The 15,130-nt window shown below is 37.5% G+C and overlaps 1 protein-coding gene across 1 annotated transcript; it reads left to right on the top strand.

Annotated features, from left to right (window-relative positions):
• Positions 1 to 11,374: 11,374 nt before the first annotated feature.
• Positions 11,375 to 14,436, top strand: snapc5 (small nuclear RNA activating complex, polypeptide 5). Its single transcript, XM_081372211.1, has 4 exons — positions 11,375 to 11,554; positions 12,034 to 12,149; positions 12,226 to 12,300; positions 13,548 to 14,436. Exons 2-4 carry the CDS (start codon positions 12,060 to 12,062, stop codon positions 13,722 to 13,724), a joined length of 342 nt encoding a protein of 113 aa, XP_081228337.1. The 5' UTR covers positions 11,375 to 11,554; positions 12,034 to 12,059; the 3' UTR covers positions 13,725 to 14,436.
• The last annotated feature ends 694 nt before the right edge of the window (positions 14,437 to 15,130 follow it).

Raw genomic sequence — 15,130 nt, 5'->3', positions numbered from 1 at the left:
GTTTTGGGATGACCACATGTCATCTGCTGCTCAGCCAGGCACATGAACTTAATTTATTTTTCCATATTTCTATATTAAATCAATCCATTAGAAGACTCAGTCACACAAGTACCTGGGAGGTAGTGAGGGAAGGGCGGTGAGTAAAGCTGTTGAAAATGTCATGAGTGAATGGAAGTTTGGAAATGAGCTGTAAAAGACTCAATCATTTAGAGATCTCATTTGACTTTAGCATGGCTTAGGAAAGTGGTATTTGGTGGCATCCAGCCCAGCCAGGGAAATGGCAGGAAATGACATCAGCTTTTGAGTTGCGCAGTGCTGCGTTTGTTGAACAGACTTTGGAAATAAATGGACATTTTACAGGTTTCACACCTACAGTGTATGATTATGCTGCTCGCTGTGGCATTGAATGTATGTTGACATTATTGCATACCGTAAAAACATTTTTTTACGGCACTGTATTTAGGTTATAAGATGCAAGCTTTCCAATAGCGATGACAGATTGGAGTGAAAATGTACTGCATATTGAATTTTGAATGCATTATGTCATACCACCACAGAATGTAATCATCTGTAACTTTTAATCATTCTCCTTTCCTCTGTGTCTGCGGGTTTTAGTTTATCTTGTTTTTTGTTTATGTGGCTTATCCGCTAATGTTAGTTTTGTGAATTGTCAAACAGTTACTTGGGTTGTGAATCAAAACCAAAATTTACTTTTTTAAATGCATGTTTCTAGTCTGATTTTAAAGGGCTTGGTAAAAGGCCTTCAAAAATTCATAAAAAAATTTGCTTGTGAATCAATTCATGAACAAATGACTCTTTTGAGCCAGTCAAAGTCTCACAAGCTCATGATGAGTTACCGCTTGAATCAGTCTGATGAATCCTTCACCGAATGAACTCATTGAATCCATCAGGGGTGCATTTCCCAAAAGTTCCATCATTACCAACAGAGTTCAACGAAACTTGCAACCATAGTTGGCTAACGATCCTTTAAGGAAACACAACCCAGAGCTGTTACTTAATCAACCACTGAATCAAGTTAGCATTACTTCCAGTTATGAAATAAATGGATTATTGGAATATTATTGTAAACTTGCTCTTCCTCAGGAATGACTTTTCTTTTTCATCCCCACTTTTCACTTATCAATTTCCAGTGGATAAAATCATGATTTTCTTGTTGAATATCCTACTTCACTCATAAATATGTCACATTACAGAAGATAAAGGTAAGTGGGTTGCAAAATCAATTCACATTGACTTTATATGTGGTCTATAAGGGAGTGGGTGAATTAGTTGTCTCCTGGACTTGGAAAGGTCAGGCTCGGGGCTTAACATTAATAATCCAAAATGGATTTCTGTGGCTTCAGAGCCAAGTTCTCCACTGGATCAGTATGTGCGGTTGGGAGGAATCCACACAGAACCCAAACGGACCCACTGTAACACATACACACACACCCTGCCGTATGGCAACGGACCCACTGGAATTCCCCTGGCTGATCATTTGTCACGGGTTGAGTTTCGCACGGCTGGAATTTCACAGTTTGCGCATGCAGAATATCAGACAAGATGTGTGATGTTTCTGCAGCTCAGGGCTGCCTGTGTGTCGTGTCGATCAAAGTGTGCAATGCCGCTGTTACACTGTTCACACACAGCTGTGTGTTCAGCAGGGTTGCACTTGGGCTACAGGTGCTAGACCTCAGTGTGGAAGTGTTTGTAAATGAATGGTTTTGTCAGTGTGTTCGCACATTCTCCCTGAAGCTAATGCAGATATCAACCTTATACGCTGTAAAAAATGATTTTTCAAAGATGTAGGTAAAACAAGGATTGTTGGTGAATGTTTATTTGTGAAATTTACTTGCAGTTTCTGAGTGAAAATTGTTTGTACGCTACATTTTTTTCAGTGTAGTTACAGTCTACAGACTCAAACCACACAGAAAATGCAGGCCTTCCAGCCCTGATTCGGACCCTCACTCTACCTTGCACCCCGTGGACGATATTCAGGTATGATGCCCAACACTTTTACACCTTTAGTAGTCAACTATATAATTTCATTTAGCACAGTAGAATTCACACCTCTCAGTTCTCCTGCTTATTTGTCCCTCTAGTCCTTGAATCAGTAATGCACTCCATTTTGCTAGTTCATGACATTGTTGAAGCTTTTATCAGTCCACTGGAACTCTAAAGTGAGAAAAGTTCTTCTGTCAAATTTGAGTGTGTATGTGCATGAGTTGTAGGGGAATTACTGCTTCAGAAGTGAGGCCATGTTCCAAGGAGATGTAACAAATGGCAACGGGGAAGAGAAGAAAACCTAGTTCTCCCACTAAACGGAATGTATACATTTGATTGAGATTAGAAGTTTGGAGTAGCTATCATTTATTATTGTCAGATGATGTCTGAAACAAAACAAAAAATCTTACTGACCCCCAACAGTAGTGTATCAAACCCTAGTGATACACTCAGTAAGATTTATTTTTATTTTTTTTTAATTAACACTTTTATTCAGCAAGGATGCAATCATTTGATCAAAAGTGATAGTAAAGACATTTATAATGTTACAAAATATTTCTATTTCAAATAAATGCTGTTCTTTTGAACTTTCTATTTATCAAATAATCCTGAAAAAAAACTGTATCATGGTTTCTGCAAAAAAATATTAAGCAGCACAACTGTTTCCAACATTGATAATAATAAGAAATGTTTCTTGAGCACCAAATAATATTAGAATGATTTCTGAAGGATGTGACACTGAAGACTGGAGTAAAGACTCCACCCCAAACTTTAGAACAGTATACATTTTAAGTATATATAACAATTGCCCAATCAAAAATGTAAATTGTAATGATTTACACAACCTCATGTCATTCCAAATTTGCATAACTTCCATTGAACACAAAAGGTGAATTTTTCATGAATATCCTGCCCATTTTTCTTTAATATAATAAGAATTGGGGCTGTCATGCTTCAAAAGGGACTTAAATCCAAATGACTTCCAAGTCTTTTGAAGCCAGAGCTTTGTGTGAAAAATGTATGCGCTCCGCTCATGGGAAAAGCAGAGATGATGAATTCATGAGCTAATCGTTCTTTTGCATGAATCTTATAAATTAAGCATTGGATCCAGATCACAATGGTCTAAATGATTATTTTACTAATTGGACTGATCCAGTTCTTTAATAAAAACTTGCTGACTCGATTTGATTTGGTTGTGTTCAATTATAGCTCATTAGAGGAGGTCCAGGATATTTTTCAAAAATTGACCTTTTATGCTTCATGGAAGAAAGAACGTCATAAGGCCGAAGCAGACGCAGATGCAGACCAACGCGACATGTCACCAGATGTCTCTTCTCAGACATTCTGACTCCAATTCTGCATGTTCAATCAGCGAAAACTGACGGACCGACGCCATAAGACTCCGACAAAACCCTACGAAGTGTCTGTAGCTTGTGGCCTATAAATGTTTGAGAACATGAAGATGAGAACATGAAGGTGGGTAAATACTGACAATTTTTTCATTTCTGTTTGAACTTTTTTTCTTAGAACTTTGCATTCAAAATCTGTCTTTGTTAAACTACTATAAATTTGAAAGAACTTGTAAAGGACACTCACCTGACCTTTGACTGCTGTTGACATTTAGCTGAATAGACTCTTTCTCACCCTTTCCCAGGGTGGATTTATGTTTTATAGTTTCCTAATTCCTCCTTTCCTCTCCTTTGGCATTCAGAAGAAAGAGAATAAATAGAGTTAAAATTTCCCTCCAAAAATCTTTCAGCGCTCCACTCAGCCGTGCAGAATGCTATCTGGAATTAAAAGGCCTTCACATGAATAGGGGAAGGAAAAAAAATGGACTTGAATTATGAATTATTGATGTGTGAGAGAGAAGGAAGAAAGGAAAACAATGACAAATGAAAACAGCAAGAATTATGTCTGACGTTACCGAGCACTTTAACATGAAATGCCACTGTTGGTGAGCTGGTCTGAAACATGTAAACTAGCAGGCAGACGAAGGGGAAATTGGCCTGGATGAATGTGTATGTTAACTACACCAGAGCTCCACGGGGCAAAAGCTACAGAGCCAGTCTGTGAGCGGCTTGGGATTACACTCCCCCCAGCTTCTCTGAAACAGGCCTCCTAGAGCAGGATTGCTGCATACGGGTGGTCAATTCGTTTAAAGGTTTCAGCTGTGGCAGAGCAGTGCTCCTGTGACTGGCTTTGGATACTAGTTTAGGCTCTCTCTCTCTCTCTCACTCTCCCTCTTGAACCACATCAGATCACCAGCAGTCCAAACACTCACACAAACCACATGCGTGATCTGAGGCGTTCCCTTGCTGTAACATAAAGAAGCTCTCTCCATTTAGTCCAGCCTAAATCAACAGGCCTTTTTACTGTGGTCGCTGCTCATATGGACTTATTGCCAGAATAGGACCAGCGTCATTTGCGCTGCTTTGATTAGTGCTCTCCTCCACACTCAGTTTGTTTAGTGTGACAGTTTGTCATTTGACTGATGCTTTTAGGACTAAAAGCTTGTTTCAACATCCAATCACATGAGTCGTTTGTCCTCTCAACAATGCCAGCGTGCATTTCGTTACCATATTTCAAGGTTTTAGGAACACCTCAAATGAATCTACAGCGCAGTCGTTGTTAGTGATTCAAAAACAAAGGCTATAGCGCGGCCAGTGTAGTGTGTGCAATTCCCATGGGAAGGATTCTTATGAGTCGGTTCTTATTTGTGAATCTCAAACATACAGGATGTCCAGTGTAGTGTGATTTCAAAATGAGTTATTCTTAAGAGCCGGTTCTTCTTAATGAAACAAAGGCCCTGTTTACATCAGGTATTAAAGGTGCAGTAAGCAATTTCTGAGAAACGCTTTTAAAAGTGGATTGGACCGTGCACCAAAAAACATTTGTAGCCAATAAGCAGTAAGGGACCTATTGAGGGTATGTGCGCTAGTGGCAAAAAGACTGAGCAACAGCATTTGTTTTCAGCGTGAATGCCGCGAAAAACAAAATCTGAGGTATATTTTTACAGGCTGCCGAAAGCTACAGAACATAGAAACAAATGGGTCGCTTCAATTTAATTTAAATAAATGGACTCCAGGCAGTGAAAGGTGGATTTGCAGTTATCATTTGTGTGTCAATATGCTGAATTTCAGGGTAAAATCATACCCTATATATTGAATTGTTATTTATTGTATTGAAAACTCATTAATTAAATATTTACCAACGTATAATCTGCATAATTAGACGTAGAAGTTTTAAAGGTCCCGTATTATGCCCCTTTTCACAAGATGTAAAATAAGTCTCTGATGTCCCCAGAGTGTGTATGTGAAGTTTCAGCTCAAAATACCCAACAGATCATTTTTTACAGCATGTTTAAATTGTCATTTTTTGGGGCTCAGAAAAACGCGCTGTTTTAGTGTGTGCCCTTTAAATGCAAATAAGCTGCTGCTGGACGACCCAGGGGGCGGAGCTTCATGAGCTCGCGCTCAGTCTCTCAGGACAATTTCATCTCACGGAATGATGATAATATCAGAAACTCTCAGTAATGGTGTTCATTGATCGAATGCATTCGAACATCCACAAAAGACCGAACATCTAAATTGATTCCTTGTGATTCCCATGCAAATTCCTAAATAAAAGTGATACATTGTAACATATTTTTTTTCTGAAGAAGCCTGTCCTAGTTAAACTTCTTTGTCACTCGGAGAAGGTAAGCTGTCTTATCTGCTCTTTTTAATGGCAGGACTCTTGATTCGTACGTCCACTTTGAGAGCAAGTGATGACAGACAAAGACCACTCTGTTGACCAAGTCGCATTTCTGCGGTCGTTCTGATGATGGTCTGAGACTCTTTTATTAATCATGGTCTTTGATGTCATAATAACCCACTGCGGGAACTCAAAGCAGGTGATTCATTTGGTGCGAAAATCATAGCACGCATAAAGAACCTCAGTGTGTTCACACATCCGCACTCGCCCACTTTCACAGCAGACACGGACTGCTGCCTTGAGTCTGTAAACTGTGTTTGAACACCGCCGCAGAGGGAACGCAAGGCCACACCTTGAAAGTGAAACCGAAAATTGGGAAAAAATAGAATTTCCCCCCAAAAACAGGAATCACGCCTTACTTTGTGGTTTAACGGCGGCAGTGTTTATATTGAATCAATGCTCCAGTTCTGAACAGCGGCCAATATATAGAGTCTTTTGAGGACAGTTGTGTTCACTAGTTGTATAGGCCTACGTGCAGAAGTGTATATGCCGAGACTTCAGATGTGTCACGTGTGCGTGCATCCAGACACGCACGCACACATGACACATGAAGTCTCGGCATATACACTTCTGCACGTAGGCCTATACAACGATATGTCCAAAAGGAAGAGTGAACGGATGGGAAAGGTGAAGGTTGAGACGGAGCTTTGAAAACAAAGAGTCTGAAGTCTCCCCACACACACTTTTCCTTTTCCTTGGAGCACAGAGCTCCTTCCACCATTATAGGCTTAAGGAGTAACATCCTGGACATTATGGTTTTGTTTGTTGGTGCATTTTCATTTATAGAATAGTTTATGTGGGGGTGGGGGGGGGGCTTTAAAAATGGTAAACGGCATGTTCGGTCTGATTTTGTGTAACGGGCCGGCATTGTGCACATTGTTCTTCCCTACAAATAAACATCTTTTGAATGAGAAAGCAGATAGAGAGCATGAAAATGGATTGTTTGACAAGAGTGACCACATACTTTGGCACTGTTACCAATTTGATATAAAGAACAATGAAAAGAATATTATTCCCATGTTAAACTGCTAGAGCTTGGGACAGTCAAAAATGCACCATTCGTCCTCTTTCATGAATTGTTCTCTATCTTGCCATATACATTGTTATATATAGTGTGTATACTTTTCCCTCCATCACTGTTGCTTTGTGAAATTGAGTCACAACTTCCTGACTCGACTGTCCAAAGGTCAATCCTGCTGGCTCAATCCGTGAGGCCCCGTAAGGCCCCTTTCGTGAGGCCCCTCAAACAGCAGGCCCAGCTCCGCATTCCTCAGTCACACAGCACCCTCAAACAGAGCAGTGCTGGGCTTGAAGCAGGCTCCACAGCACTCAACCAGCCAGCTCGAGGAAAGGTCTCACTGCGAGAAAATGCAGGCCAGCAGCAACCCGGCCACCGTGATGACAGGGAGAAGGCAACTGGGGGCTCTGCTGGGCGCAGATTGGTATATGCAGCACATTAGTCTCCGGAGCCAGAGGCCACAGTTAAGCCCACCATGAGGATGTCCTGAATATCTCAAGAAGCCTGTCGTGAAATGTCTGGCTTATATATTATATCTCATCCCTTAATAATGAGAATTTTTTTTAATACTTTAAAAGGTGTGCACATCCAAAATCCAAATTGGGCTCAGATGCAGGACAAAACGATAACAATAAATGAACCTGTCAGGTCTTCATCAGGCACAATGTGCTTTTATTTTTACTATTGGCTATGTTTACTACTGTACTTTTACTATTCCAATTTTTTTCCCCACAATTATTCTCATTACCATAACACAGATTTTTTTAGATTTTTTGAAAATGATTATATAATTTTTTAATTAAACAATGGAAATATACAATATATTAGGTGGTGTGATACAATTTAATATATTATTTTATATTATGAAAAAACTCTTAATGCTCTGAAATGTAATCTTACATTTGATTTTATCTATAAATATTATTGTATATCGTTTTATTTTATTGTCTTCATTCCTTTGATTTCATATTATTAAAAATTCGTAATGCTCTGAAAAGTGATCTTATGTTTATTTAATATTACTATTTATTACAAATTATTTATTTATATTTTATTGATTTTAAATTGATTGTATAATTAAAAAGCTTAATGCTCTGAAATTATATAAAAAAAATAAAGTTTAATTCAATTTTATTTATTACAACATTTTTATGTTATCGTTTATCATTTTATATTGTGTATATAAATGATTAAGTAATAAAATGATTATTTTTAATTATTTAACTATTTTCAAATACAATTTTATTTGATTAGAATAGGCTTTCTTCAGTGTCTTATTTCTTTCCTTTGACTTGAGAGTGAAATATTTTTCTTGCCATGTTCCGTGAGAATCACCCACCAGCACATTCGCTCAGTGAGTCACTCCCATGCCTGTGTTTGGAACTGGCAGCTGTGTAAGCCCTGCACCATTTCCCCTCTGACCCCAAAGAAGCAGGCAGCAGCGCTATGGGCTCCCCGTGCACTGACGGAGCGCTCCAGTTACATCCTTCTGACCAGTCTGACATACACCGCACAAGCACTAAGCCCTCTTTGGATGTCTGGCCATGGAAGAGAGTAGACGTGACATTAGAGGTGGGTGAACTTGGCCAGGTTTGTGTTATCAGAGACTCATATGTCTCCAGTGACCATCATTCAAGCTCTGTGCACTCACTAAACCCACTGACCTCACCTGGATGGCAGCACCAGGCGGTCTCTCTGCCACGAACACTGCCTTGGCTTTCACCTGGCCTAAAAAAGAGCTTTTTCGGGACGTGCCACATCTGCCACAACATGTCTGCTGGTGCCATCCTCACGTGAGATACATGGAGATTGAAAGCAACGATTGAGGAGCTGATTAGAATCAGTAGGAGAGCCTTGCACGAATGAGCTTCACGCGAGTGTACATCATACACTCACTATGATGTAATCGGAAAAGTTTGCAAAATCCATCATGCATAGAATGCCTTGGTAAAATCATTTCAAATAGTTCAAATATAAAAAATAAATACATGAATAAAAATAATGACATTTAAAAATAAAAAATAAATATAATATGACATATTTTAACATGTGCTATACATAAAACACACAGGAATATCTTTCAAACTGGCTTGTTCACATATTAGCTGTGTCTCCAAAGGTCGGACCGAGTGTTGTTAAATGGGACTAGCCTACGGAGTGTTGTTCTTGTCGCCTTGCAACATTTCTTACTAATGATAAGAAATGTTTCTTGAGCACCAAATCATCATATGAATGTAATCTGGAAACTATATTTGCCATGCTGTCATAATCATCTGACACCAGCGTCAGTTGTGTCACTCTTCCATGGACTCATGGGCACACTTAAGAATCTCTCTGAAGTATAGGTCATCCGGGTACTTTATGCCATACCCTGTGAATTCAGGCATAGGCTACTTCTTTTGTCACACACTGTTTTTCCCCTACTGTAGGGAAGTATGTGATTTTGGATGCAGCCCATGTATGTTTTGATTGGTTCATTACATTCAGGTGTGAATTATATCATTAGTCTTTGTGTATATATAGCCCTCATTGTGTCTGGTCTAGCTTTGTTGGTGAGTTTCTGTTCATGGTTCATGTTCAAGCCTGTTCAAGTCAAGTAATGTTGAAGTAATTTACTTTTCCACCATAGTTAAATAAAACTGCACTTGGGTTCTCATCTCAACCTGCCTTCGGTGGATTATGTTACATCTACACTGTCCAGTGGTGCTCACATACCAATGTACACATCTGGATGGGTTTAAATAATTAATACTACTACTACTACTACTAATAATAATAATATAAATAACAAAACAAACTAATTTGATCATCATAATATATTTTAGCATGATTTATGCATGAAACACACAGGAGTATCTTTCAGACGGCTTGTTCTCTACACTGTCCAATGCTGTGTAGTGTACACATCTGGATGGGTTTAGTCAAGGAATCCTATAAAAGAACCTAATGGGCTCATTTTGAGAGATTTTGAGAGATTGATTAAGAGAGCTTTTAGATGTTCTTCACATCAATGAGTTCCATCTGTGATTTATGTGAGTTTTCTTTAAATTAGCGTTTTCTTTATGTCCCCTCTTTGGGAATTGTTTGGGCACGTGCAAACTCGTGCGTGCCTTCCGAACAGGTTGATGTGTCGAGGTGGTGCCTGCAAGTAGCTTCAATATCCCAAAAAGGTTGCATGGAGACTTTGAGTTTGTGAATATATCACACAAGGTTTCCCTTTTATGTTTTGTAAGTAATTCCAGTCATCTAATGCAAAACATGCATAAGGACACTGCATAATATGTTTTGTGTGTGATGCATACAACGGTCCTAATAAATAATGTTCACGAGAAATAATCTTGGATGCCCTTCTGAGCATCCATTGCTTTCAAGCTGACACTGAAGGTTTTATTAGATCAGGCAGTTGAATAAAAGAACAATGCCTTCTAATGGTATTATAGACTCTTAAGACAAATGCAGACAATGATCGGATAATAGCAGCTTAGATGTTTAATGTGGTGCAAATCATCTAAAAAGCAGGGTGCGTGTTTTGTGCGCTGGCATCGAAACACGCATTACATTTGCAATGCATTAGGCTTCCTGGTGCTGTAAAGTTGACACCTGCCAGTTCAAACATCTCCATATGCAGGTGAGGACACAGTACAGGGGGACAGATGGAAATTTATACCGTATGCTTTCTGTTTCTACTAGCTATCTCTATATATAGATATAGGTTATACATAAAAAGAATGAATATGAATAGCATGAATACTGTTTAATATTACTTACTTTGATGTGTCTCCAAAAATTCCATCTTTTATATGGTATAACGCCTGTCCTCAAACTGACCACATGGCGTCACTAATGCGCTCCGTGCAGAGTGTCATAATAGGCATAATATGCTGTGTGATATTATTGTCAGTAAAGGATGAGGTGTGATTGAGTCCTATTTAAAAAAAAAAAAATAAAAAAAAAAAAAATATATATATATATATATATATATATATATATATATATATATATATATATATATATATATATATATATTTAAATATAGCATATTAAAATTATTTTACAAATATCTACAACAATATTAAATAAATAAAAAACGAAATACAGGCCAATATAAAGATATTACTAAATATAAAAAGGTTATAATTATTCTAACTAGATGAGTAAAATTTGTAAACAAACTTTGATGTTGGCTTGAGAAAGCCTAGTCCGAAAGTTGAACAGTTTTAATAGACAGGCTTATAATAATAATGATAATAATAATAATAATAATAGAAGAAAAATATATTTTAACTGAAGAACAGTAGGACTTTTCCATGTACCAACATTTTTATGTATATTTGCCGTTTTGTTTTTATATAGCCTATAAACAGTTGTTAACATAAACAGCTATTAACATATAAAATAAGAATATATATTTAAAAAAAAAAAATTTAATAAATGTATAAAAAAATCTATAATTATCTAAATTATAATCTAAAATATAATGACGTGCCGACATTATTATGTGTTTATCCATATTATATCTCAATTTTTATATATTGTATTATACTGTGTGTATATATATATATTACATAAATAAGAAGCTATAACAAAAGGATTCTGGTCAGTTCAGAAAAAGGTTCAAACCTGCGGCACTCTTCAGTCTTCACGTGCTTTAAGCGCATGCGTGCTGAAAGTGCGCGTGACATGTTCTTCAGAATGCTACAACTGTGGAGTTGAGAAGAAAATAAATAAACAGTTTAATCGAAATCATGCATGTTCCGCAGAGCGTGTTGAACCAATAAAGTAAGTCACGTCGTTTTGTTTATGAGGCTAAAAACTAAGTAAGGCTTAAAGAAATAAATAGCTTGTAACTGTATTTATTTCCGCTAGCATTCTTGCTAAATGAGCTGACTACACGGATGGGTTCGGATACTGTTTTACATAAGAAAATGCAAATAAAATAACTGTTTAGATTATGCATTATTAAGATGACTGTTAAACTGAATAATAATTTAGCTCGATAACTATGGTATGACAGCGTAATTCCCAGAGAAAAGCAACAGCAGCCTGTAAACCACTGGAGATCAGGAACATGATGTACTCACAAACCAAACAACAATTCCATCTACGATTTGATCTTGCAGGCTGTGCGATTAATGTCAACATTGTTTAACTTTAATTTGAAGTTGATATACATAGAGAAATTCATGTTTGCTTCTGAAATCTGAGGCCATGCTCTGTAATAAGCAACGAAAGACATTGTCTCGTGCTTTTGTGTTCAGTAATGCTGTAGAAACACTCGTCCACTATGCTGAGTCGCCTTCAGGAGCTCAAGAAGGAAGAGGAGACTCTTCTGAAAATAAAAGTCATGCTGCAAGATCAGCTCAACAGACTTAAGGCAAGAACAAACGTATGTAAATATTTCATTGTGATCTTTGAGCATAAAACTGATCGTCTTTGTTTATGTTCATCAGTTTGAGGAGGGGACCCTGAAGTCAATGATAAGTGCTCAGACTGAAGAAAGCCCAAATGAAGCCCCTGTCCCGGAGGTAAATAAACACCACATATTCAGACATTAAAAAACATATGTACTTAAAGGAGTCATACTCTCAAAATTAAGAATATTTTATTAAAAAATTCAATTATAGTAAATAAAATATCCCCCCAATGTTGTCTTAAGCTATTATTATTTTTCTTTCTTTCACGTATGTCCAAGTTGGTCTTTATACTGCAAAGCTCCATAAGGGAAGCATCATAAGAGTAACCCATACAACTCTTAAATTCTCATTTGTGGTCAAGTATATTCAAACTTGCTGCCTCATTATCAATCACATGACACAATCAGGTTTTTTTAACAAATAGGATGCATTAAAAGATTTCGGTTCTAAATAAATACTGTTCTTTTTAATTAATACAAATAAGAAATGTTTTTTAAAGGGTTAGTTGACCCAAAAATGAAAATTCTGTCAGTAATTACTCACCCTCATGTTGTTCCAACCGCGTAAGACTTTTGTTCATCTTCAGAACACAAATTAAGATATTTTTGATGAAATCTGAGAGCTGGATCACTCCGCCTGCAGGCTTATGGACACTATAACTTGCTGGCCCAGAAAATGTATTAAAGACATTGTTAATATAGTCCAAGTGACTACAGTGGCTCAATCTTAAGTTTATAAAGCGACGAGAATACTTTTTGTGCGCGAAAACAAACAAAAATAACGACTTTATCCCACTTTTCATTTCCTTCTCTCTGGGCGTCGAGTCTTTTTACGTAGTGTAATAGCGTAGCGCGTCTGTGTTGCACGTCACCACGTAGGCTCACTATTGGGCGACTCTGGTCATGTGTGATACGTGGTGACGTGCAACACAGACGCGCTACGCTATTACACTACTTGGAACAACATGAGGGTGAGTAATTACTGACAGAATTTTCATTTTTGGGTGAACTAACCCTTTAAGCACGAAATCAGCATATTAGAATGATTTCTGAAGGATCATGTGACACTGAAGACTAAGTAATGATGCTGAAAATTCAGCTTTGCATCACAGGAATAAATTTCATTTTAAAAATATATTAAAACAGAAAACATTTATTTTAAATTGTAATAATATTTCACAATATACCCATTTTTACTGTAAATAAATGCTAGCTGGGTGAGCATGAGGCTTATTTTAGAAACATACAAAAAAAATCTTACTGAACCCAAACTTTTGAACGAACTATTATTTTAAATATTAGGACCTTTACATCTTTCAGATCTTTTTTTTTTATTACATTTATATTTGATATGCACAGGTGGAAGTCAACCTGGATGATGAGACAGAGATCAACCAGACCAAACTAGTATTGGGTGCTCAAACAGACTATGACATGGAAGAAGAAGACGAGGAGGAAGAGGACGATGACGACGATGCAGATGATGATCTTGATATGGTGCTAGAAGATGAGGAAGAAGACAACGACGACTACTGACTGTGCCTGCAAAGAGAGCGTTATCATTTACTCCTGTGTTTAGGTGTGTAATCTGCACATTTGGCATGCTGAAAGAGACTGTAACAGACTCTCTCTGTCTTAGATTGGTGTTGCGTTAGGTTAGATAAACTGTTGGTTCACAATCTATAAAATCCTCCAGAACTATGTGTAGCACAAATAGAACTCCTCCTATAACTGTGCTGTTGGCCAAGCCTGCACTTTATGTATTTCTAAATACATATAAATTAAAGATTGCACCAATCCTATTTCATGGTGTTTACCAAGTGATGCTGTACTGTATAGGCTTTATTTAATATTGTATTGTATTGATTTCAGATTTGAATGCATTATGATTATGAAGCTGATGATAAGTATTATGTATGTACATGTTCATGTTGTTAACTTGCAGAGGTATTTTTTCTATTTAGACTGAGTGTGTGGAATACGTTGTGTATGCATGGGCATGACAATTGTTCTAGCTGAGCCAGTATTATAACTTTTTTGTACTTCATTGTTAATGTACAGAGAGTTTCTATGTTTTCTTAGAGAATAAACTCTTTTCTGAGATTTTGAAGGTGCTCAGCGTAATAGACCTGGAGTGATGCAGATTGTTTGGTGTTTTGGTGTTGCCTTGATGTAAATGTATGATGTGTGAATGACATTTTTACATTAACCCCTTGGTACATGCGAATAAAGGCGAGTATGATGATCAGACAGCCGCATTTCCTCTGTTGGCCAGTAATAATGATATAATAAGGTAAAGACTTCTGCCCCATCAAAACACAGCATGAACCTGCAATGTAATAAAAACACTACCAGCATTCAGCATTTTCTAAACACCTGTTAACAATGTGCAACACTTCACAAAAAGAGCGAGGGCAGCTCTGGAGAAAAATGATGCCACAAATAAATAGGCTTCTCAAAGATGATGGCAGTTTTTCAATGGAAAATACAAGCTAAAGGGTTAGTTCACCCAAAAATGAAAATCCTGTCATTAATCACTCACCCTCATGTCGTTCCAAACCCGCAAGGCTTTTCAGAACACAAATGAAATTCTTTTTGATGAAATCTAAGAGCTTTCGGTCTCTCCATTGACAGCTACAAAACTACCGCTTTGACACTTCAAAAAGTTCATAAAGAAATCGTAAAAGTAATCCATGTGAATTGAGCAGTTTAGTAGAAATTAGATTGCTTTATATGATGAACAGGTTGAATTTAGGCTTTTATTCACATATAAACATTTATCAACTCACACATCAGTTGTGGCAAACGGAAGCTCAAGCATGTTCGCTTGACGTGCGAGAACCAATGAGGTTCATTCTCGTGTGTGACTCAGCACGATTGAGCTCCCGCAAGAACCAATGAGGTTCATTCTCGTGTGTGACTCAGCACGATTGAGCTTCTGC

Source organism: Scardinius erythrophthalmus (genome assembly GCF_964197995.2).
Source record: "Scardinius erythrophthalmus genome assembly, chromosome: 8".
Classification (NCBI taxonomy): domain Eukaryota; kingdom Metazoa; phylum Chordata; class Actinopteri; order Cypriniformes; family Leuciscidae; genus Scardinius; species Scardinius erythrophthalmus.
The sequence above is the reverse complement of the archived record's forward strand: the minus strand, read 5'-3'. Positions and strand labels throughout refer to the sequence as shown.